General features: G+C 36.1%; 1 protein-coding gene across 4 annotated transcripts; it reads right to left on the bottom strand.

Annotated features, from left to right (window-relative positions):
• Window positions 1-1,724: 1,724 nt before the first annotated feature.
• Window positions 1,725-26,779, bottom strand: dennd3b (DENN/MADD domain containing 3b). 4 transcript variants are annotated; one of them, XM_051865431.1, is made up of 24 exons: window positions 26,645-26,779; window positions 25,739-25,856; window positions 23,460-23,718; window positions 23,088-23,203; window positions 22,275-22,387; window positions 21,874-21,985; window positions 21,605-21,724; window positions 21,147-21,365; window positions 18,561-18,676; window positions 18,223-18,378; window positions 18,020-18,116; window positions 17,829-17,932; window positions 16,899-17,080; window positions 16,276-16,800; window positions 13,295-13,554; window positions 13,040-13,210; window positions 12,329-12,458; window positions 12,117-12,224; window positions 11,511-11,650; window positions 10,989-11,155; window positions 10,394-10,533; window positions 10,117-10,235; window positions 9,443-9,580; window positions 1,725-8,179 (listed from the first exon to the last, which is right to left on the bottom strand). In XM_051865431.1, the coding sequence occupies exons 2-24, from the start codon at window positions 25,820-25,822 to the stop codon at window positions 7,976-7,978; spliced, it is 3,780 nt and encodes a 1,259-aa protein (XP_051721391.1). In that variant the 5' UTR covers window positions 25,823-25,856; window positions 26,645-26,779; the 3' UTR covers window positions 1,725-7,975. The 4 variants fall into 4 exon arrangements, with proteins under 4 accessions (XP_051721391.1, XP_051721394.1, XP_051721393.1 ...); XM_051865434.1 differs by having other exon boundaries at window positions 26,685-26,761; XM_051865433.1 differs by lacking the exon at window positions 26,645-26,779 and adding an exon at window positions 26,507-26,620.
• Window positions 26,780-26,959: the final 180 nt, after the last annotated feature.

Below are 26,959 nucleotides of genomic sequence, written 5' to 3'. Positions count from 1 at the left end.
AAATATTAAAGGCAAATACTGACTCCACATTAGCATTGCTGTTCTAAGATGTGACATTAAACAAATCTGTGTTTGCAAGAAAAAAAAGGTTGATTTAGGAGGAGATTCTTTATTGTTGTTGTTTAAAAAAAGTTTCTAGTCTCAAAGCAAACCTTTTTTTACATTTTACCTCAAAATAAAAAGAAAATATTTTATAATTTTGTAAGAAATTGTAATTTATAAGAAAATGAAGCAAATGAAAGAAAATGAATTTTTAAATTTAATAATTATATTATTCAAAGTTTTTATTAAATATGAATTAATATTTTTTATGTTATGTATGCATTGTCAAATTATTTTCATTACAAAAAACATCACATTTACCCCACACCCTTTTTCTCATCATTGTAATGTGAAAAAAAACAAAAAAACATTTGTATTTATACATTTGTGACCCTGGACAAAACACAAAACCAGCCATAAGTCGCACAGGTATATTTGTAGCAATAGCCAACAATACATTGTATGGGTCAAAATGATCGATTTTTCTTTTATGCCAAAAATCATTAGGATGTTAAGTAAAAATCATGTTACATGAAGATATTTTGTAAATTTTCTACAGTAAATATATCAAAAATGTATTTTTGTGAGTGGATATGAATTGCTAAGGACTTCATTTGGACAACTTTAAATGCGATTTTCTCAATATTTGGATTTTTTTGCACACTCAGATTCCAGATTTTCAAATAGTTGTATCTTGGCCAAATATTGTCATATCCTAACAAACCATACATCAATGAAAAGCTTTCAGATGATGTATAAATCTCAATTTCAAAAAATTGACCCTTATGACTGGTTTTGTAGTCCAGGGTCACATTTATACAATGTATTTACTGTTTATATTATCATTTATATTATATAAAACTAGGGGCATTTTTTGTTGTCTTTAATTTAATTTATACTTATTTTATTACAAAAACAGCTGACAGGTAAGTGGATATAATTACAGTAATGATATTTTTGCATGTAATAATGAGAATTTTGAAAATAATGAAAATAATGTCAAAATGCACAAAAAATTTAAACTATCTAAATTTTAAAAAAATTATATTTTTTACTTTATGCAATATATATATATATATACACACACACACACACACACACACATACATACACACAAGATTCCCCAAATTCATTTCTGAAATTAAATAAACACAGACCCCTGCCTGCAATAACAAAAAACCCAAGATAGTTATTAGTGTTTATCAAAGACAGATTCATTCAATCTTAAAAGCCACTCCAGAGACGCCACAAAGATTGGCACACTGCTACACAATCCTCAGGCAGTGCTGGTGTTTGGACCTCAATTCCCTTTGATCCAGGGCTTTTCAGGAAATTGTGTACATGGCAGCTCCACAAACCTCACACGATTCTATATTCAGCTCTTTTGGAATAAGAACAGCTTTTAAAAGGACTGAAAGCTTTCAAATTAATTCAGAAAGATATAATAAACTGTTATTTATATTTTACAACTACAAGCTTCAAAGACTTTGCTTATACTCAGGCTATACAGAAAAAACATTTCCGCTGTTGTGATTTGAGCAATCCCATTCCTGAAGCAGCATACGCTTCAAGAGCACAGCAATTGGTTCTTAATATATTTTATTTATTTATATAGCACATTTAAAAACAAGTCGAGTTGGCCAAAGTGCTTTCCATTAAACAACAATACATAACAGCATAAATAACAAAGAACCAAAAACATAAAAGACCAAACCAAAAATACATTAAAACACAAGACAACAGTAAAGCAAGGTGTAATCAACTGCTAACTCAGCCATATGCCTGGGCAAGTAAATGCATCCTCAGACGTGCCCTAGTTATTGGCGATTCTATTACACGGAACGTGAAAATAGAGACACCAGCCACCATAGTCACATGTTTGCCGGGAGCCAGAGCACCTGACATCAAAGCAAATTTAAAAGTGCTGGCTAATGCTAATCGTAAATACTCTAAGATTATTATTCACGTCGGCACTAATGATGTTCGACTTCGCCAGTCGGAGATCACTAAAATTAACATTAAAGAGGTGTGTGAACTCGCAAGTACAATGTCAGGAGAAGTAATTTGCTCTGGCCCCCTTCCTGTTCGTCGGAGTGATGAGATAGTTAGCAGATTATCATCACTCAATGGCTGGCTGTCTAAGTGGTGTCCGCAAAATAATATAGGTTTCATAGATAATTGGAAAAGTTTTTGGGGCAGACCTGACCTGTTAAAAAGAGATGGTATTCATCCCTCCCGGGATGGTGCTGCTCTTCTCTCTAGTAATATGGCACATAGTCTTAGAACTGAAACATGACAAACTGGGGCCCAGGTCAGAAAGCAGCAGACAAACTGGCTAAACCGACCGTCTGCTAGCTGCCTCACGTTACAGAAGTCAGAAAATTCAGATAACTCTCAACACATAGAAACTCTTACACCTAGATATTTTCAAATAGAGACTGTGTCTGTACCCCGAATTAGTAAAAACAAAAAAACTTCCAAACCCATTTAATGGTAAAAATTTAATTGATGTTCAACAAATAAAAAATAGAGATAATAATGCTAAACAAATGATAAAACTCGGGTTGTTAAATATTAGATCCCTTTCTTCAAAATCACTTATTGTTAATGATATTATCAAAGATAATAATCTAGATGTGCTGTGTTTGACAGAAACTTGGCTAAAACCGTACGATTACATTACTTTAAATGAGTCTAGTCCTCAAGGTTATGATTATCGACACAATGCCCGTCAGAAAGGCAAAGGGGGAGGTGTTGCTGTAATCTATAGTAATATTTACAGTATTAGCCAGAAGTCTTTCAAATATAATTCCTTCGAAACTATGGTACTTTACGTAACATTATGTAAGTTGACATTTGTGCTGGCTACTGTATACAGGCCACCAGGACACAATACAGACTTTATCAAAGAATTTGCTGACTTTCTATCAGAGTTAGTACTAGCTGCAGGTAAAGTCCTTGTTGTTGGTGATTTTAATATTCATGTAGATAATAAAAAAGACGCATTAGGATTGGCATTTGCAGATATTCTAAACTCTATTGGTGTTAGACAACATGTGTCAGGACCCACTCATTGTCATAATCATACTTTAGATCTAATATTGTCACATGGAATCGATATTGATGCTGTTGAAATTCTGCAGCAGAGTGACGACATCTCAGATCATTATCTAGTCTCGTGTATACTACATTTAGTCAAGGCGGCTAAACTGCCTCCATGCCATAAATATGGTAGAACCATCACTTCTACCACTAAAGATTGCTTTATAAATAATCTTCCTGATCATTTTCATCGCCTTAGCATACCAGACAGCTTAGAAGACCTCGATGTTGCAACAGAAACTATTGCCTCTGTCTTTTCCAGCACATTAGACTCAGTTGCTCCTTTGCGTTTAAAAAAGATTAAGGAAATTAATCCAATGCCATGGTACAATGACCACACTCGGGCCCTAAAGTTAGCAGCCAGAAAAATGGAGCGCAGCTGGAAGAAATCAAAACTAGAAGTATTTCGTATTTCGTGGAGAGAGAGAATGATTGAGTACAGAAAGGCCTTAAAATCTGCTAGATCTGCCTATTTTTCAAAACTCTTAGAAGAAAATAAACACAACCCTAGGTATTTATTTGATACAGTGGCTAAATTAACAAGAAATAAAGCTTCAACTTCTGATGTTTCCAAAGAGCACAGCAGTAATGACTTTATGAACTTCTTTACTTGCAAGATTGATAATATTAGAGAAAAAATAATAACCATGCAACCGTCTACTACAGTATCGTGTCAGATAGTGCATTGTAGTGTCCCTGAGGAAAAATTCAATTCATTTACTGCTTTAGGAGAGGAAGAATTGTCTAAACTTGTTAAATCATCAAAATCAACAACATGTATGTTAGACCCTATACCGACTAAGCTATTGAAAGAAATGCTTCCAGAGGTCATAGACCCTCTTCTCAATATCGTCAATTCATCTTTATCATTAGGATACGTACCAAAAACTTTTAAGCTGGCTATTATTAAACCTCTTATTAAAAAACCACAACTTGATCCTAGAGAATTAGTCAATTACAGGCCGATCTCAAATCTCACTTTTCTGTCAAAAATACTAGAAAAGGCAGTATCATCACAGCTATGTTCCTTTTTAGAAAGAAATGGTATCTGTGAGGATTTCCAGTCAGGATTTAGACCGTACCATAGTACTGAGACTGCTCTCATTAGAGTTACTAATGATTTGCTCTTATCATCAGATCGTGGTTGTATCTCTCTATTAGTGTTACTGGATCTTAGTGCAGCATTTGACACTATTGATCACAATATTCTTTTAAATAGACTCGAAAATTATGTTGGCATTAGTGGAATTGCATTGTCATGGTTCAAATCATACTTATCTGACCGTTATCAGTTTGTAGTAGTAAACGAAGACATGTCATATCGATCACAAGTTCAATATGGAGTACCACAAGGCTCAGTACTAGGACCGTTACTGTTCACTCTGTACATGCTACCCTTGGGAGATATCATTAGGAAGCATGGCGTTAGTTTTCACTGTTACGCTGATGATACTCAGCTCTATATTTCTTCGCGCCCTGACGAAACTTACCAATTCACAAAATTAACGGAGTGCATAGCTGATATAAAAAATTGGATGACCAGTAATTTCCTACTACTAAATTCAGAAAAAACAGAGATTCTAATTTTTGGACCAAAAACTTCTTCACGTAATAACCTAGAATATTGTCTAACACTTGATGGCTGCTCTGTTAAGTCTTCGTCGTCAGTTAGGAACCTAGGTGTGCTCTTTGATACCAATCTTTCATTTGAAGGCCATGTTACTAGCATCTGTAAAACCGCATTCTTCCATCTTAAAAATATATCTAAACTACGACATATGCTCTCAATGAAAAATGCAGAACAGTTAGTTCATGCGTTCATGACCTCAAGGCTAGATTACTGTAACGCTCTACTGGGTGGTTGTTCTGCTCGCCTGATAAATAAACTACAGCTCGTACAAAATGCAGCAGCTAGAGTTCTTACTAGAACCAGGAAGTATGACCATATTAGCCCAGTTCTGTCAACACTGCATTGGCTTCCTGTTAAACATCGTATAGATTTTAAAATCTTGCTAATTACTTACAAAGCACTAAATGGTTTAGCTCCCCAGTACCTGAGCGAGCTCCTAATTCATTATAGTCCTTCACGTCTATTGCGATCTCAGAATTCAGGCCAGCTGATAATACCTAGAATATCAAAATCAACTGCAGGTGGTAGATCCTTCTCCTATTTGGCACCTAAACTCTGGAACAATCTTCCTAGCATTGTTCGGGAAGCAGACACACTCTGTCAGTTTAAATCTAGACTAAAAACACATCTCTTTAACCTGGCATACACATAACACATTACCAATTTATATTTCCAAATCCGTTAAAGGATTATTAGGCTGCATAAATTAGGTCAGCCGGAACCGGGAACACTTCCTATAACACCTGATGTACTCGTTACATCAGAAGAAGAATGGCATCTACGCTAATATTAGTCTTTCTGTTTATCCCGAGGTTCACCGTAGTCAACCGGATCCGGGCCGTATCCAGGTGAGACCAAGGACCTGCACCTTGACACGACCACAACGCAGCCCTGAAGTATCAGCAGAGATTGAGTCAACTAGATCATCCCCTGTGAAGGCCTCATCGACACGACAGCCACGACACAGTTCCTCAACAACCGTCCATACCGGCGTGATGAATACGATCCTCAATTGGATGGAACTGAAATAAATACTTTTAATGTTGCGATCCTATTGGACTTATGATAGCAACCTGAATTGTAACAAAGCACTGTTGGCCAGAGGAGAACTGGCACCCCGACTAAGCCTGGTTTCTCCCAAGGTTTTTTTCTCCATTTTAACACCAATTTGCCACTTGTCTGCCACCTGATGTCACCTGATGGAGTTTGGGTTCCTTGCCGCTGTCGCCTCTGGCTTGCTTAGTTGGGGACACTTGACTTGACATTTTGATATTCAACAGTGCTTTTGATCTGCCTGCATTGACACTATTCTTTAAGAGCTGCTGTGCAGTCAAACAATGTACCAGTTGTAAAAAGCGCTATATAAATAAAGGTGACTTGACTTGACGTGATTTAAAATGACCCAATGTAGTACATCATCTTATTTCCAAAGGTAGCTTATTTTAGATGCGGGGTGCAGCAACAGAGAAAGCACGATCCCGGGGATGAGATTTGGGGACCTTTAAAATTAATGTTTGAGATGACCTCAGTGGCCTTGTTGTTTGGTAAAGCTGGAGAAGATCCGAAATATATTTGGGAGCTAGGCCATGCAAGGCCTTAAAAACAAATATTAAAACCTTAACTGCACCCTGAAATTAACTAGAAGCCAATGCAACACTGACCTGCTTTTTGGTCCCAGTCTGTAAAAGTTGAAGGCGGTTCAACAGAACAAGAATTACAGAAGTCCAAACTTGAAAATATAAAGGCCTGTATAACCTGCTTCAAGTCATTAAAAAGCAAAAAGGCTTTTATTTTTGCAATGCACCTTAAATGAAAGAAACCAGCCTTCACCACTTTCTATATTGGTGTTTTACCTGTATTTTGAATTACGCATTACATTGTGTTGTGTTTTAGGGTTAACAGAAATTTCCGTAAAATTACTGGATAATGTCCTGGCAGAAAATTACCAGTTTTTATTTTCTGTTTTTATTTTTTACAGTGAAGAGGGCCTAGTATATGTGTGGGTGACATAATGGAGCCAAACACTAGGCTTTCCGTTTTATCTTCATTAAGTATAATAGTTTAATGTCACTTAAGCAGTTCATCAGAGCATTTAATGCAGATGCCATCATCTGCCTTCAACGGAAGATACAGTTGAGTGTCATCTGCACATTATATTTTCGACATATAAGGCCAAGTGGTAGCATATACAAAGAAAACAATATGTGCCCCAGAACTGACCCCTGAGGAACCCCACAAACACAAACTGCAGAATCAGAGGAATGATTTCTATAGTAATTGTACTACAGAACTTCTGTCCTTTAAATAAGAAGAAAACAATTTAACGGCATTTTCCTACCTACTGACTTAAACCCTTCAAAAGCATTTCATGTTCAGTTGTATAAAATGCTGCCGTAAGGTCAAGGAGAACCAGACCAGAACCTTACCTGAGTCAACAGAAAGTAAAAACATTGTTCACTTTTAAAAGAGCAGACTCTGTTCTGTGTTTAAACCTAAAACCTGACTGAAATTTATCAAAAATTGAATTTTTATTTAAAAAAAAGTGCAGCTGAGCATAAATAGGCTTTTCAAAAATTTTAGATAATAAAATGCAACTTTGAAACCTTGCGATAGTTACAAAAAACTAAAGGATCAAGTCCAGGCTTTTTAATAATTGGGTGTATTATAGCATGCTTTAAACAAGATGGGACTATACCATTTGCTAGACTGCTATTTATGAAACATAAAATTCTTGGGACTACAACATCCAGAACCTGGAGAAGAAGAAAAGAGGGAATGACATCTAATGAGCAATTAGTAGGTCTCAAATGCTGAACTATATGAGATGTAGGACTATTTATACAAACAGCCTTGTAGTAGTCGGTTGACTCCCTTAACAGGCTTGATTAAGTATTTGCAACCTGCTGGTTACTCTAGTTAGCTCCCATAGTGCCATCACTGGCTAACTCCAATCAAAACCAGTAGCAGCTCTACTCACCACATCCTGATGGGGTTACATGACAAAAGGCAATTCATTAAACTGAACAGATAGTTAGAGAGAATGTGAAGAACATATGAAATAATACAAGTGCGCATTTTGTATACAATATTTTCGAAACTGAAGAAAATAAATCTCCCTTTCATCTCCTTTATCTTCCAAGAATCAAATGAAGCTAGGTGAAACTAAGACCTTAAACTCTTAATTTTAAATTCTCAGCTTGTTTAATCTACTCTCCAGATGGCGATTTTGCCATCAAGTTTTGCAGAGCCACTGAGTATGTATCGGTCCTCTGCTGAGAACAGCGTTTGAACAATGTCTTCATGGGCCTCAAGCTCCTTCTCAACTTCCAGGCTCTCAGAATCCAACATTAAGATCTTCCCCACAACCTTACTGAGGCCTGACCCACCACTACAACCAATCCAGACCTAGAAAGAGGAGAAATTGATAGTTTTTATTTTTTAAAGATCAACATCCAATGTACAATAATGCTCTTAGTTCATCTCATGTGATATCACACAAATGAGATCACCAAACAAACAAGCTACTGTTTGCAATTTTAAGGTTGTTAAAAAATTGTATTATTGTTTTTGAAAGAAGTATCTTATGCTTACCAAGGCTGCATTTTTTTGACAAAAAAAATACAGTGATATTGTGGAATATTATAACACTAATATGCTGATTTGGTGTTCTTAGTATTATTAAAGTTGAAAACAGTTGTGCTGCTTAAAGGGGTCATGACATGAGAAATAAAATTTGCATGATCAATTGACATATAAGAGGTCTTAGTACCATTAAAACATCCTCCAAGTTTCATAGCTTGAAACATTCTCCTCATTATAAAAAAAGCATTTATTTAATCATATGTGTCGTTTTGATATTGCGGGATGGGATCCGTGATGTCACATGGGCAAATACATTTGCATATACCTGCCTCCAGAGCAAGACATCGACGAATAGTAATACATCAACTCACCATAGAACCTGCCCAATGGCATCCAGTCGCTTAACTGCTGACATTTGCCAACACTGGATGTGAGCGTTGCATCGAATCAAAAGGAAATAGAACCCTTTATAATCACTGACGCTGTCTACACTGGACACAGTTTACAAATGTGAATTCAGTTTCTGACATACTTCAGGCACTTGAGTCTGTCGACAACAGGACAAACGGAAGAGTGAAAGAATGTTCGCTTTGACATGTCCAGTTTAAACAGCTCTTCTCATATTAGTGGCTATTTACTGACTTGAAGGAGCCGCCCCTTAAAAATTGATCATTTCAGACAGGGTCAGAATGAGCGTTGAACATTATAAGTGAACCTCAAGGAACATTAAAATAAAATCATGTCATGACCCTTTAAATATTTTTGTGGAAATTGTGAGAATTCTTTGATGAATAGAAAGTTATTTTGTAACATTATAAATATCTTTACTCTCACTTTAAAACAATTTAATGCATTCTTGCTGAATAAAAGTATTGACTTTTTAAAAAAAAAACTAAATCTTACTGACCCCAAACTTTGATAATTTGTGCCATATATTAGCAAATTTAATTGCACAGTTCAAGTCATTTTAATTGCATAATTAAATAATTAATCTCTTTAAAGATTTTATTTACAATTCCTGTAGGTGTGAGTCTGACCATGGAAAAATCATGAAAAAGGTAACATCTACACCTCCAGACTGAGTACCTGCTTTTTTACTCTGATCATACAGGTGACCTCACTGCAACTGGGGAGTGTGACCCGTTTGGGTGGTTTGACGGGGTCACTGGAGTCCCATATACAAAGCTCTGCTGAGTCTGTGAAACTTGTCCAGATCTGTCTTCTCTAAAAAAAAAAAAAAATTAAAAATTAAAAAAAAAAACACAAAACAAGAGCCTAAGATCGTTGGTTATATCCAAACACATTATAATTTTATGCAATTCACATCACAATTTAATGGCATGACTGTCTGGGTGTCAAGTGTTTTTGTGCAAAAGCATGAAACAGCAAAGGAAAACTACTTCACACTATAACGACAAAGCTAAAACACATCTAATACACAGAGACACAATAATTCCTGATTCATTAGAATAATAAAGATTTATAGCTTAAAACATGCTGCGGTCATTGTTGCGAGTATTGCATGGTTCTGAATCCACTAGAGTGGGTTTAAATTGATAAAAAAATTGATTTCTTGATTTCTTACCATTTCATTCTTCATTTCTTTATTAAATGATATATATAATATGTATAATGCTTTATGTTTTTCACACAGTACAAATGGGTCTTTACGCATAAAAATATATATCTATGACTATAATAAATATTTTAGGAAGGGGATCATCATATTTAGATAAGGCTGATTCAGTGGTGACACAAACCTCCATAAGGAGTGTGACTCTGCTGAAGGCACTGGCTGTGGTTTTCATATGGTCCGGGAGGGGAATCTTATGAAGCACAGCACCATTCGGTGTCAGCTTCATCACACAATCCCTGGCACCTTCACAAACAATAAACAAAAGCTAGATTGAAATTAAATACTTTTTATATTCAGATTAACCTCATTAATGTCAAGCTATCTGTTGCCAAATAACCTCTGAAAAAACTATGCCAGGTTTATTTCATGCACATGTTTTAGTAGGCTGATGATAAACTTACCACACCATAAGGCATCACTGTGAACTTGAATGGACTGCAGTCTGTCACAGGGCAGATGAAACTGCCTCTTTACCTTCAGAGAGGGGACGTCCCAAACAATCACAGTGCCATCTGCACTACAGGAATACACCTGCGCTTGGCTTGGAGAACACATCAAAATTACATTTCTTTATAGTGTAATCTCTATTCTCAACGGCAGTTGTCAAATATACAGAAAATATTACAAACAATACTGCCGCCTGCTGGTGAGGTTACTGTTCTTTCTTTCTTTCTTTCTTTCTATCTATAATAAACAAAATGTATTATAATACATTATAATAATAATTAAATTAGATGTAATAAAATGTATTTATTTGTTTATATATATCATATATATATATATATTCATTTATTAAATCAATGTAATTAACTATAGATAAAAACATTTATTATTTTTGTTTAAATAATTATTTAGATAATAAACAAAATTTATTATATTAAAATGTACAATTAAAAATGTATAGATAAAAATGATCACAGTGCAGTCAGTCTAATCCATCCCCAGCCAGGACATTAAGGCCGGACCCAATGAATGAAGTTCCCGTTCAATACTCACCTTAATCTGTTCTCAGGGCTCAGTTTCTCCAGGGCAAAGTCTGTGACCTCTCGATGGTGCTCGGTCAGCTGTTTATGACACAGCATACTGTGAGTGTTGATTATGTAAATGACAGAGTCCTGAGAACCAATCCACACCTGCTCCTGGTCCAATCCCATCATGCAGTTCTGGGCACAAAACAGACTGTTGTGTGAAATCTGTTTTGAGATTTAGACTTTATTTTTCTTTCACTTTTCCACAGATCCAAAAACTACAGCCAGGTTTACAAGGCATTGGAAAACAAAGCTGCCATAATTTTCCAATCCACAAGGTGGCATCATATACATTTTACTGTGGCAAAAACAAAACTCTCAGAAAGGACTGTCTGTTACTTGAAGATCCCAAATATGGAAAAGGACATTCTCAGTGCAGTGTCACTAAATAGAGAATGAAAAGCTTTTATCAAGGACATTTGATATTGCTGTCAATTACTTGTCTATCATCTTTAATATATTAAATCAAAATTGATTAGCAGCATCTTACCAGTCGAGAATTTCCTAAATGAATGCAGTTTTGCTTTAGGGACCAACTGACAGCATCAAACACAACCACTTTCCCACAGCCGAGAGCACACCAGAGCTTAGGGCTTCTATCCACATCACTGTCGCAGAAAGTTAGGTGGCCTGGAAGAAGTTAAAAAGAGTTATTTAACAATAAACCTTCCACAAACAGTTTGTTCATGTTACTGAAACAAAAACAAAAAGTGCTCCACATTCTCATTTAGGTGTTTTCCAAAATCTGGATCCAAAGCAAACATATATTATATATATATATATTATATATACACACACACACACATATACACACACATATACACACACACACATATATTGTACACACATTTGCATCCCACCGAAAGAGTTACATTTTGATAGATTTTGATAACATGCATAAGCTTAATTCAAGAATATATTTTCAATAGTGAAAAAATGTTCAGCTTTGTCCAGTGCGTTTAACTTTCCAATATGAAATAATGTATATAATAATCTGACGAATTTTCAATCTGAAAGAATGTATATAAAAATATGGCGAAATGTCATGGGGACAGGCTAGACAGGAGGAATCCAGAACTATTTCATGCATGCAGACCTGGAGTGTATAGCAAGACATCGACAGACTGAGGGTTCGTCATGTTCTGGGATGGGTTGATCTTGTGTTTCAGAGTCTCTGCTGTGGGTCTGGGGATGATCATGGGGACTGTGGGAATGAAGACAAAAAAAACTTTAATACAGCTGTGCTGTCTTCATTATATTGATGTTCTTACAGGTAGAGAATCAGAGACATTATAGATGGAAAGGCACCTTCTTGTCGTAGCTTTTCATTATAGGCCAGTTTGGAGGCAGCATAAACGGCCTTCTGTGTCTGTAAACAACCCACCACTGCATCCATAAGCAGGACGTTGGTCAGTGCTTGCTGCACATACTGGGGGTCCTGATAAAAGAAGAGATCACAGATCACAAATTTAAGTAATTTATTTGTGCATTTGTGTTTTAAAACATGCAATGACGTAAAAGGGGAGGAACAGTTACCTCCTCAAAAGTTACAGACTTTGACATTGTTACAAAAGACTTTTTCTTTTTTTTTTTTTTTTTTTTTTTTTTTTTTTTACAAAAGCTGGGTTTCAGGGACAGCTTTTGAACCTTATATTTACCTAAGAATCCTGAAAAAAGTTTATCCACAAAAAATAAGCAGCACAACTGTTTTCAACATTGATAATAATAAGAAATGTTTCTTCAGCACCAAATCAGAATATCAGAATGATTTCTGAAGGATCATGTGACATTAATGTATTAAAATAGAAAATATCTATTTTAAATTGTAGTAATATTTCACAGTTTTTACTGATGCATTTTATCAAAGACAGAAAAATTGTACCGGCCCCAAACCTTTGAAAGGTGCGTATTCAATTCTATTATTAAGTTGGCAAGGAAGTGTAAATGGTTCATTTTGATTTCATGTTTTCTTTAATATCTCCCCAGTCTTGGGTATTTCACAGCACAGGTGAACTTTACCTTATGGTTGTCTGCCATCATTCTGCCAGCCCACATCTCCTTGATCATCAGGCTCCACAGTTCACTCTCTGATTTTAAATTAGCCTCGAATATCTCTTTCCTCAGGCTGTTCTTGATCTTTAGAGATGGGACCTTCAAAAGCAGGAATGGAGCAATGGAGATCTTCACCTCCTGGGTTCACAAGAGTCATAAGGTTAACACAAACACTAACTTCTCAGTTTGAATAGAATATCACGCGTATGAACACTAACAAACCTCAATGTCCCTAAACTTGGTGATCTCAACATATCCAGGTTTGCCTGTGGTCAGCAGAAAGAGCCTCTTCTGAGTCATGGCGATTTTACCAACACCATAACTGGTCTTCACAGAGCTGGACAGCTTGTACACACACTCATTGTTGTCCAGGCATTCCAGGACACTGGCAGGCAAGAGAACCTCCTGTGCTACTGCCTCAGTCTCTTTCCAGAAGGTGTAAAACACTCTGAACATCTCTGGATCAATCTCCTTCTGCCCATCTGAGAAAGCAGAGGGAGAAACTAGATCAGAACCAACATGTTTTGTAACAAACAAACTTGTTTTACATAATGTCACGATAAACAGCTGATTTTTATTTTAATTAATTTGTTTATTTTCATTATTTTTTCGAAATAGATTAAAATAAGATACAAGTACATTTATAATATATATTTATACATTTTTAAAGTAACAGCAAATATTATATTGTTTAGTTTTAAAATGTATATTTATGTATATTCACTAATTTGCTATATTTAATGTTTGCTAAACACTGAAGATAAACTTTAATGAGCGTTAGAAGACAGCAAATGTAATCTAAATGTAAAAATAGGGGAAATGAGCAAGCTTATTGAGATACAGTATAGAAATATCCAGAGGCCTATATTGACAAATACAGATAAATTAAAAAAAAAGTAACTGATATGGTACCAATTTATTGTGCATCCCTAATGATTTTGCACATTAGCCAATTTCCAGCCCATTTCAAATTGTCTGTTTTTGGCAAAAAAATACTGCAACGTATTGTTGCCTCTCACTTGTATAGCCACCTTACAGTTAATAATCTCTTCAAACCCCTTCAGTCAGGTTTTCGTAAATTTCACAGTACTAAAAGGCTCTGGTCAGGGTTGCCAATGACTTGTTGATGGCCTCTGATTCTGGCGCTATTTCCATTTTCATCCTTTATCTCAGAGCTGCTTTCGATACTGTTGATCATAGTCTTTTACTTACTCTCAGTGTTGGGCACGTTACTTTAAAAAAGTAGTTATAGTTACTAGTTACTTCTCACAAATAGTAACTGAGTTACATCATTATAAAAGTAACTAATTACCAGGGAAAGTAACTTTTGCGTTACTTTAAAAAAAAAAAAAATTAAAATATGTCAAATAACTTGGATGCCCCCAATATTAAATATAAGTCTAAAAATAAATTATTCTTGATCCGACTCAAGACTCATGATCCGCTCTTGCTCAAGACATGAAATTTCTCTGTACTGTACTACGTCTTGGTAGCCATTAAAGAAAACGTAGTTTCATATTTATGTTTAAATAGGCCTATGTTATGTTTTAAATTCATCTATTTGATTATGAAAAGTGAACAGCATGAGTAAGATAGAATACATGATAAGATGCGCAATATATCGGAAGACATGGAGTGGGTCAGACATGATTTTGAGCACTTCATCAAGTTTTGTTTTGTAGAAAGCCTTTCTTTAAAGTGAATTTCGTTTTGTAAAAATTGTATCCTAATTTTAAAAATTGTATCCTAATTAATGTTTCATCAACCAATTGCTTAGATTTATTAAATAAGAAGCAAATATAGCAGACAATATAATCATGACATGGAGGCGCCGGCGCGATCACTTGCACGTGAACTGGAGCGCGTGTTATAGGCTAAATGACCCGAAACTCAGCGTATAGGCTGCTTGCCTCATAGACATGAGAAATATATCTATAAAAAGCTTGAAATGACTACTTTTAAACGAAATAATTCAAAACGAAAAGAAATAGGCTACTCTCTGATTATGTAATCCAAATGAAATGGGAGTCAGCAATGTGAACTTCATCTTTGCAGCCGACACTGATTCAGAAAACATTAGTTTATTAATAAACAATTAAAATGTCTCCTTGCTGTTAGTAACGCCGTTTATCACTGCTTACTCTTTTCTGAAAATGCTTTTGGGGTTTCAGGGACAGCTTTAAAGTGGTTTAAATCCTATTTTACTAACCATTCCCTGTTCATTGCCTTGGGTAATTACAGGTCTGAGATCAGTTCGGTGCTCACTGGTGTTCCTCAGGGCTCAATTTTAGGCCCTTTACTCTTTTTTTATCTATTTGTCACCACTTGGACATCTGTTGCGATCGCTCAGCCTTCATTTCCAAAGCTGGTTCACTGACTCTGTCTGTTGATGGTTCTATTTTGAAGTCTTAAAGAAAACTGAGAACCTTGGAGTAATCTCTGATGCCAGACTTACATTTGATCCTTATGTACAGAGCACTGTTAAAACATCTTTTTTTTTCCACTTTAGAAATATAGCAAGATTGCATCCTATGCAAAAATTTTACAGTAGCTGAAAAGGTGATAAACTCATTGTCTCTTGGATTAACTAATGTAATACCCTTTTAGCCAGATCTACTGTACACTTAACAAGTTGCAATATATACAAAACTCGGCTGCCAGGATCCTGACTGGAACCAGGACATGCAATCATATTACTCCATTTCGGAGTCCTTGCACTGGCTCCCGGTCACGTTCCGTGTTGATTTTAAAATCATGATGCTGACATATAAAGCATTACATGGCCTGGCTCTAAATTATTTGTCCGAGTTACTAACTTCTTACGTCCCAAATCATAGACTGCGCTCTTCACAATTTAATCTGTTGGCTGTTCCTCAAACCTGCTTAAAATCTATGGTTGACGGCTTTTTCTTCTTATGCTCCTATTCTTTGGAAATCTCTCATGTGCTTGCTGGTTTTTGGTTTATTATTTTATTCATTGTTTTATGTATTGTTTATCTTGTGTACAGCGCTTTGAGAAGCTGATTTTAAAGGTGCTATATAAAATAAAGTGTATTAATTTTTTAATTTTCTCTTGAACATATGGGATGGAAATGTTGCTTTATTCGCGAATGCTTTATGCAATATTTTAAATTTTGTGGATAGGTTTAATTCACACCTTTGGATGGAAACATAGCTAGTGACACACTGCAGCTCAGACCTACCAACAGTGAGAGCTTCAAACAATCTCTGTGTGGTAGCCACATCCCGCACAATGCCCGATTCCTGAGTATATTTCACAAACTCCTCTAACTGCATGGGGGCCTTGGGCAGCTGGAACGTCTTCACGTTATAGTCTGATTCCATATGCTCGCTCTTTTCATTGTTCTTTACCTGACAGATGAGCCGTTTGAGCTCAGATCTCTTCAGTGCCTCGACTCTCTCCTCTATATGCAGAGAGTCAACCAGCGTCTTTACCAGCTCTCCTGGAAAAATCTCAATATCTGTTTTGTAGAGGTTCTGAAAGTCACTGAGGGCATCCAAGCGCTTAGAGTTCAGCATGTTGATGAGGCCATGGAGGTAAAAGTATCTGGCAAGCAGGGATGAATCATCAGGTGGGGTGGCTGATATGGCTTTGTTCAGCTGGAGAATAAGATCCCCAAAGTAATGGCGCAAGTTGGGGTACGTAAAGGGAGTAGGGAGATCTGGGAGCTGGAAGATCTTTACCGGCCTGGATGGAGTATTCAGAGCTTTTGGGATAAGGGATTTGCAAGGATCATTAGTAACAAATATATTTCAATACAAAACTGAGCTGTGCAGATGAATAACACTACTGCAGTTCTCTTACGCATTTCAGGAAAGATTTTAGTTGGCGGCGTCGGTCTAAGGACACTCAGGTGTTTCACATCATCCAGGTTAGCTAGACTTGTGCTCAGACGTTTAGTCAGACCATTCTCAGATGAACCCCCTCTCAGAATCATTACCCTTGTGGTGGGTCTGCGAGAGTAATCCACTGATCGCTTCAATCTACTGAAGAAATGAATAACAAATGATATTTTAATAAAAAAATGAAATGTTAATATTTTAGAGAAATCTAAAGATACTATAACATAATATTATTAATAATAATTTATAGCAATATATATATATATTTGTATACATGCATCTTTGATCAAAAATACAATAAAAAAAACAATACCGTGAAGTATTATTACAATTTAAAATAACTGTTTTCTATTTTAATGTATTTTAAAATGTAATTTATTCCTGACTGCCATCTCCAGTCTTCAGTGTTACATGATCCTTCAGAAACATTTCTTATTATCATTGTTGAAAATAGCTGTGTTGCTATTTTAATATTTTTTAATATATTAAAATAATATTTTTGTGAAAACCATGATACATTTTTTACATGAATAGAAAGTAATATATTATATTTGAGAGATCACAGATTGTGATTAATTGCCTTACTTTTGTTGATTAAGCCTCTACTTATTTTTTCTTTAAAAAAATTCAGATACAGAATTTTCCTTGGAAAATCTGTTTGCTATGACCCAGTTGTTGTGGTTCTGGTTGTTTTCTTCTTTTGTTTTTGTAGGTCTGATTGGTGACTGGGGCGTGACTTAAACGCACCTGAATCTCTTCATGGCATCTTATTTAATCAACGTTCAGCTGTTAGTTGCCGCCGCTCCTAAGATGCGCCATTAAGGTGAGACGAAATGGTGAAAATTAACAAAAAAAAAAAAAATTGTACAGAAAAGACACAGCTTCAACTTACTTTTGGTCGTCTGTCTGAATACTACGCTCCATTCGGGTAAATGTATCCATCTTTCCATTCAAACGTTCTTTCAAGAAGGAGTGGAAAATGTGTGTTTCCATGACCTGTCATGAAGTAAAAGCCATCAATTGTACAGTTTGGTTCTATTTCTAAAGTTTGAAGACCAGATATATTATTAACTGGAAACTCACTTTTTTATAAAATGGTTGGTCCTCTGGCTCCCTGGTCTTGAGAAACTCATCAGTGTTAAAAACTCTGTGTTCGTAATTAAGGTAATTCCTGACATCTCTGGGAAAAGAAGAATGATAATTTTTTTCAATTAGATATATGCAGACGATTTAAATTCAGTTAGTTCAAAAGTCAGTTCTAGATTTCCGCACATGATCTTACTGACCTAAACATGTTAACGATAAGCTCCAGGATGATGTTTTGTATTTCCAAATTGAGTCTGTGTTGCCAGAGTCTTCTCTGCATCCGAAGCTCATTAAGATCTCCACAGATGCTCTGATGAACCACTTCCAGGTCATAGTGTAATTGAAGACCTTTCCTTCTGCATGAAGATTCAGCAAAACAATTACAAACCTGACAAATACATAACTGTCAATTATATAATGGGGCCTGGTCTCGGCAGCTGGGTCTGATAATGTGAGATTATTAATATCTTGTATATTTTGATTACTCCAATAGAATAAAGACTCTTAGACTTAAATTTAATGGATAAATGTTTCTTACCGACTCTTGAAACTCTGAGCAGCTGCCTGTGGGGTGTCTGGGACGTCAAAGTAATGACAGCAAGAGCAGGACACAGTTCCCTCATCAATATTGATCAGAATCAGGTCATCAGCTTCCTGATAAATGGACAGTGATTTCAGAGATCACAAATCACAGAAGTTGACAGGTATTTGATATAAGTAAAAAACTAATGTCATGAATTTCTCAAAGTATAAAGGTTGGCTTGGAACAGTTTTTATTTTTTAGTTTTTATATGCATTGTACTATGGTAGTTCAGCAGCGAGTCACGGTCGTACAGTAAACACACCCCTGATCAGCTCAAGGTTTTCTTCCGCTGAATCCGAAATCACATACTTCCCTAGTAGGTGAAAAACAGTATGTGACAAAAGAAGTATGTCCGAATTCACAGTACTACAGAGTAGGCAAAAAGTACCCAGATGACCTATACTTTCTGAAGTGTGCATCCGATGGAGAGGATTTGTGAATGGTAGTGAAGCGACGGAAATAGGAGCTTTAACGGAAGTTCTACCTGGAAGACTCTAATGCACGTCATTACTCATTATCTAACCAATCATTACACGTCACCCGAGTATACAAGTTCTGTTCCCACCCACTATTATGTTTGCAGATACCGACGCTGACATTCACCCCCTATCCTCCCCCCCACCACCAGGTCGGTCCCTGTCCATACATCGGGGGTAGGCTCCGCCCCTGCCTTCATCTTAAGGCAGGATCTGCAAACGTCTGCTACCCTCCGGATTGTACTATGGACGGGGCCTACGCCAAAGAACTTTATCATTCAATCTATTCGATATTTGCATACAAACTTACAAATCTTATTCAAATGTTTCCTTGCCTCCCGAGTCTTCCTGGTAGAACTGACACTGGTAGGTCACATGATAATGACAGCATGGTGAATGTAGTATGTTGAGATTACATTTATACTATATAGAACATTTTTTTTTTTTTTTTGTGGTCGTGAAGTAATTAATTATTTAAAATAAGTACCTGCACAAGAGTATGCGATTCTGGACGCAGCCACTGTTTAGTGTCCTTTGTTTGTCTGGACCACATGGCTGACACCTGGTGTTTGTGTTGTCATGCCATGGCCCTCTTGTTACCTTGTCTCATTATGGCTCATACATGTTTTTCCTCTTCTTCTAGCCTTGTTTTTGAGCTTTTAGGGTTTTTTTTGTTTTGTTTTTTCCCCTCCCTTTTCTTTTGCTCCCACATGGCATGACAACACAAACACCATGATGGTACTTGAACAAACTCAGGGTTACATAATTAGTTTCAAGCTGAAATAACCAAACCAATTCGATCAGGCTTTGTTGGTACCATGACGCTGATCATCAACTTTCTCTGTCAACTTAGGCTTTGATCCTGAGTTTAGTTGTGACATCAGTAGTGAACAGCCAATCACATGCTGTGGCACAGTGAATTTGCGATTCACTTCTCGTAAGAGAAGCAGGGCAATTCACTTCTCTCTTCTGCAGAATATTACGAGATTACGTCGTGGTGCTCTCGTGAACGTGCATTGGAGACTGATACGGAAGAGAAGAAACTGTTGAATAAAGTCGTTATTTTGTTTAGTTTTTTTTGGTTCACAAAAAGTATTCTCGTTGCTTCATAAAATTAAGGTTGAATCACTATAATCACATAAACTGTTTTAAATATGTCTTTGCTACCTGGGCTTTGAAAGTGTAAATTAACTTGCTGTCAATGGAGGCCTCACTGAGCAATCAGATTTTATCAAAAATATCTTACTTTGTGTTCCCGAAGATGAACAAAGGTCTTACGGGTGTGGAACAACGAGGGTAATTAATGACAGAATTTTCATTTTTGGGTGAACTAACCCTTTAAACTCACACGTAGTAATTTTTTTAGCTTTATCTATAGATTCTAAAGCTTATATATATTGCATCAGACATGTGTCACTTTGCTCACAGCTGATTTAATGTAGGTTTTGGTTTAATTTTGGTCTCTTACCTGGAACATAACCTACCCCAGGGCAGGTTAGCCGTGGAGCGCAAGTTGCTATGGCGATAAACACTGCTAAAAGCCAAACCACTTTCATTTGCTTTTTTTTTTTGGTGCCTAAACCCAGGGTTGGCGCAAACTAAACTGAAACATACTTGGCTAGCCACCTAAACCAGCTTCATGGTATAGGACCGTGGTCCAGACAAACAAAGGACACAAGACAAACAAACCCTGAGCTAATCAGATGGGCACCCTGATATAGATAGATAGAATAAAAATGTCAACAATAGAAATCATCAATAGAATAAACAATAATAATCTCTTAGAACAGAATGAAACACTAATAGCATTACATTTGTTAAATGTTAATTAAATACATATACATATACATATATATATATATATATATATATATATATATATATATATATATATATATATATATATATATATATATATATACACACACACACACTTTTTTTTTTTTTTTTAATTTTCACAGTTCCTTTAGTACTCCTTTGCGGACCCTAGTTTAAAAACCCTTGAACTAAAAAAAAAAAAAAAAACAGCTAAATGGGTTAATAGGGAACATTTCTTAGGCTTTACCATGGCAACTTCCTCATAGTGGCTGATGTGGCATCCCATGAGGAAGGCAGTCGGAGCCATAATGAAGTCAAGCATCTGACGAGACAATATGGGCACCAGTGGGTGCTGCCAGCGCAGGGGCCGAATATAGAGCATGAAACATTCAGCAATCAGGGTCAGTTTGGACCAGTCCGAGGAAAAGAACACCATACGCTGCTCTGTGAGTATACTGGCTATGATCTACAGGGGAATGAAGACATGCAAAATTATTCCTATTTGAAGAATTCCAAGAATTTGAGTAACACTGTTTAATCAAAAAGCTTTTTCTTCAAATATTTGCATCTAAAATTAATTGATGGACTCTTTCCTTGTTAGCGGTCTGAGTGAACACAGGCAGTCTGTGTTCATTCAAACCGCTAACAAGGAAATTTCCTAGTAATTGTTTTTGTTGACATATTTAATAATCAGCATTTATATACCTGCAGCAGCTCTCTGGAATTGAAGCAGAGGAATGGAAGATGCAAGTCTAGGTCAATGACAGGATGATTTTTATCTTCTTTGGATGGAAGGACAATGGTCAGAGGTTGCAAGGTGAACATCTGAAAAGAAAAATGATTACTAAAGAGAAGAGAAATGATAACTAAATGTATGTATTATGTATTCATATGTAATCACACATCTTCTTGTGGCATTAGTTTTACTCCACTCTCTGATTTTGCAAAACTTTAGATGCCTAAAATAAACCCACCACATGCAGCTGACCAGGAGGAGGAACTGGGACCAGAGCCAGTTTAGCAGAGAACTCCTTCACTTGCTCTTCCATATTAGTCATTTGGCAGATTTTGAGCTGCCCTAAGAGGCTGCGGATAGGTGAATGAAAACTCAGGTAATGGAGAATAATCTGCATATGCACAACTATGACATTTGCAGATTGGTTTCTTGAAAAAATGTGGACATTGTGACTCTGAGGTGATATCAAACTGGCAAATTAAGTACAGCATACTTTATGAAGGCAGAATGCAGTTTATGATGTACCACTAATACTGCTGACAAACTTGTTGTTGTACAGTATATTCTCAGTCTCCCAAATATTTTCTTCTTTTTCAATACATGTGAATAAATGTCATGAATCTTGACTCTTAGCCATACCTGGACAGACAGTCCTTGAGAGCATTGTAATATGGGTGTTTTGATATAACACATATCGCGTAAGCAGTGTAGAGTTGTGAAGACTGGTGTCCATTCAAATACAGCATCTCTTCCTGTATAACAAGGTTTAAAATTAAAAGTTTGAATATATCAGTGCCTTAAACAAAACTGCATCATCTGCACACCACCATTTATGTTAGTCTGAAAAGTACTGCGACTTTAAACAAATAATATCCACTGCTGGATCCAGCCCATGTCTTAAAGTAGTTAACCTTTATAAAATGGTGGCATTGAGACAATAACTAACAAACATATATATATATATATATATATATAAAAATAAAAGAAAAACTAAAGCAACTTCCAGTTACCATGTCACAATTATTCAGGACACACTCACAAACAGCACTCACCGTGATTTTGCCAAGTAAGACATGTTCCTGGATCAACATTTTGTTGATCCTGGAACAACATTCCAGACCAAAAAATTAGTCCTAACTCTATCCTCCTTTTACCCTAAACCTAACCCTACCCATAACGTACCCCTTAAATCAGAGGGAAATGAATTACACCAATGTAGAAGCACCCAACCCTGGTTGTAAGCCTAAACTTGACATAAATTGTAAACGTGTCCCTCAAATCTGATTGGAACAACATTTGAAACAACCAGGTTCAACAAAGATGTTGATCCAGAAACATATTTTACTTGGTGAAATCACATTCACCCATAAACAGCAGGTAACATTCAGCGCAGGTGATCTGTCAATACACAACCATAATGAGAGGTTATCTAGGTTATAAGAAGAATCTGACCTGTATTGAACTATAGTACTGGAGAACTACTCCATGAGACTGGTTTCCAAACACATCAGTGAAGACTAGGAAGTGAAACTGCTCCACCTTTTGCTCCTGAGTTACCTGAAGCCCTCCTGATTTAAAAAAAAAAAGAAAAGAAAAGAATGTTAGTTTAATCTATTTATTAACTAACGCTACTGTGCAGTGAACTATTTAACATTTACAGCATGAATTGTTCTTTATATGGCTGTCTGTGTGCTGACCTTTGCCCCCTTCTACAGATATTTTATACTGTTTCTAAAATATTACACTGTGAAATGTATGAAGGTCTGGGTGGAACAGAATTGCAGCAGATGCATAGTCAAGCTTTTGCACACAATTTAGTTTCACCTGGAAAGCAAAGATGTGGCAGAGCCACCAGATCCAGGTCTTTGGGAACACTGACATCCTCTGTGATTTCGTCCTTGGGGTTTCCAGTGTTAATAACAGGCCTATCAGTTTTCTTCTTAATGAAGGAGCATCGTAGCTGAGTCTGGATGAAATTTCCCACGGCTGGTTCACTGACGTTAAACACAAACGGAGGTGCATAGACCTGTATGACCTCAGGATCGAGCCGAGGTAAAGGACTTCCATTCACCTGCAGCAAAGACTGGTCACGTGCAGAAAAACAGCACATTTCACATAAAATCACATGCTGTATGGTGATTCTCCATGGTGATTTTAAAAGTGTATCCACTGCCCATGATGTGTTCTACAACCAAAAATGTCCAATAATTTACTGAAATAAAGTGAGTATTTGAGCATTTGTGATCACCATAATGGGAATATTAACCTGCCTTAAAGGCTTAATTCACCCCATCATTTATTACTCACCCTCATGTCATTCCACACCCATAAGACCTTTGTTCATTTTCAGAACACAAATTAAGATATTTTTGATAAAGTCCTTTGGCTCAGTGAGGCCTCCATTGACAGCAAGATAATTAACACTTTCAAATTCCCAGAAAGCTACTAAAGACGTATTTAAAACAGTTTATTTAACTACAGTGGTTCAACCTTAATGTTATGAAGCGACAAGAACACTTTTTGAGCACCAAAAAAACAAAATAATGACTTTATTCAACAATATCTAGTGAGGGGCTATTTCAAAACACTGCTTCATGAAGCTTCGAAGCTTTACGAATCTTTTGTTTCGAATCAGTGGTTCGGAGCACGTATCAAACTGTCAAAGCCACGTGAACCATTGAAATTTCGAAACGTTTTCGAAACACTTATGATGTAACGAAGCCTCGTTTACTGAAATCATGTGACTTTGGCAGTTTGACTGCCTTGTAACTACCACTTTGATGCTCAAAAAACTTCATTAAGAGATCGGAAAACGAATCCATATGAATCGAGCAGTTTAGTCCAAATTTTCTGAAGAGAATCGATCGCTGGTTATGATTTAATATAGGCTTTTACTCACATGTAAACACTGATCAGCGAACATAAACAGAAGCTCAACCTAACATGAATAACACACAAGAACAAACCTCTTCCGGAAGCTCAAACGTGCTGCGTAACACACGAGAATGAACTTCACTGGTCACGCAGCCCGTTTGAGCTTCCGGAAGAGGCTTCTGCTTATGTTCACTGATCAATGTTTACATGCAAGTAAAAGCCAAAATTATATTCATCATAACAAGTGATTGATTCTCTTCAGAAAATTTGGATTACACCGCTCGATTCATATGGATTAGTTTTCCAATCTCTTTATGAAGTTTTTGAAGCGTCAAAGTGGTAGTTACAAAGGCAGTCAATGGAAGGAAATCTGACAGCATTCTATCATCAAAAAGATCTTCATTTGTCTTCCGAAGATGAACGAAAGTCTTACGGGATTGGAACGACATGAGGGTGAGAAATTAATGACATAATTTTCATTTTGGGGTGAACTAACCCTTTAACGTAAACCTGCCTTAAAGTAAAATAAAGTTTTTTTCAGGTACACTGATACAGTATGACTGGAGACTTCATCTGATGTAAATGTACACATCAATTTAAACACATCTGTCTTAAGTGTATATCCTTCAGATATATACCATATATCATATTTTGATATACATTCTTTGAATAAAATGTTCTATTTTAAACCTTAAAGGGTTATTTCAGGTGCTTCATAGAAGTTTTAAGGGGTTCCAATCATGGGAACATTTTATGGATTTAGTTTTAATTACTCTTGCTTTAATTCATTTTTAATAATTACATTTTATGAATAAAACACTTTATTACTAGAAAAAAATGGAAATAAACCATTAAACATTAAAATATTATGCAATCATTTAAGACATTTATCCTTAAATAGAACCTTTTTTGGCATAAAAAGTTCATTAAAATTGAACCGTGTGGTTCTGTATAGAGCCCCACTGATAGCTATTAAAATTGTTATTTCCCATTAATAAAAATAAATGTTTATTTTAAATAACTCTTTAAACAAACAAACAAAGAAACATTGGATTAACCTGAAAACGAAACCAAGATGCACCACAATCATGAATTCCATCACATAATATCCTATAGACCTGTGCCTGTTCCAGCCTGTCTCATGGACAGGATGTTTGCATCTAGTGTGTTGCGGACTTACATTTCATAACACATAACATAAGACTCAATGCAGAAAGATCTTATTCTACCTGGGACAGCTCCTTCAGTTTGTCATGCGAAAGTCCAACAATGACACATGCTTCCAGTAATCCTGAAGGCAGACCGTCTGCCATTGAGAAACAAAGGGTTTGTCACTCCTCTTAAGATCTACAATGCACAGACACACACAGAGAGAAAATACACATTCATTCCATGTAGAAATGGCTTATTTGTAGTTCCTGGGTTGTAAATTTTTGCTTAACACTTAACTTTAGAATATGAGGTAACTTATAAAGATGCAATACTAAGGTAATTATACATACATTAACATCTCACATAAATCCAATAAATCAGGTTTAACACAACATCGAGCAAACAAGCAATTGTTACAAGCAACTTCTTAACCCGATAACATTTTAAAAGACCACCAATGATGCCAGGCATGGTTGTGGGAACAAAGAAGTTATTACATAGACACCCTTGAAAACAAATGATGAGATGGGCGTGTATCACTAATCTAATTTTCCTGCCATGGGAAGTTCCTGGGTTAAATTAGACTCATGTGTGTTGCAATAGTAACATTTCTCAGCTGAAGAGCCGGCTACAATATTTGAATAACTAAAGTAAGCCATATTAAAATGTAGTTAGTATTTTAAGCACACTCAACCCACAACTGAAACAACATGCTTAATAATTAGTTACTGCTTTTTTCCCCTCTCCAAATATTAACATTATTGCTACTTCAAGGACAATAACTGGAATAATTTAGGTATTTAACATAATAGGAATAACTGCAAAAGTGTTCACATGTAACGTACGATGAGTAGCTGTTGTTCTCTATGAACAGATAAATAAAGTTGTTATGAGGCGAAAACATTTTAAAGTTTTTCTTCATCATATTGTAATCTATCCAGATAAAATGCCCATCTTTGCTGTAAAGATAAGAATGCACGTACCTTTGTCGGTCATCAGTATTCTGAAAGTGAAATTACGCACCTGGACCGTTAAGATAAATGAACTGCACACATTAAACACGCTCCACGTGATCACAATGATCTGCGCATGCGCTCTACAGTCAGCAGGCAGCTTAATTTGTTCTCAATGGTCAGGTGCTACCTTTATGGTGAGGCAAAACCAAACTTGTCTTATATGAATGTATTAAAACCATTGTTCGGACATGACACTGTACACTTCTGTGACCCATTACTTTCTTCTTTTTTTCAAAGCATAAATCCTACGTTGCTGTGAGAGAGAGTAGATATTTGGAGAGC

Source organism: Ctenopharyngodon idella, chromosome 16 (genome assembly GCF_019924925.1).
Source record: "Ctenopharyngodon idella isolate HZGC_01 chromosome 16, HZGC01, whole genome shotgun sequence".
Taxonomy (NCBI): domain Eukaryota; kingdom Metazoa; phylum Chordata; class Actinopteri; order Cypriniformes; family Xenocyprididae; genus Ctenopharyngodon; species Ctenopharyngodon idella.
This window is presented reverse-complemented; position numbering and strand designations above follow the sequence as displayed.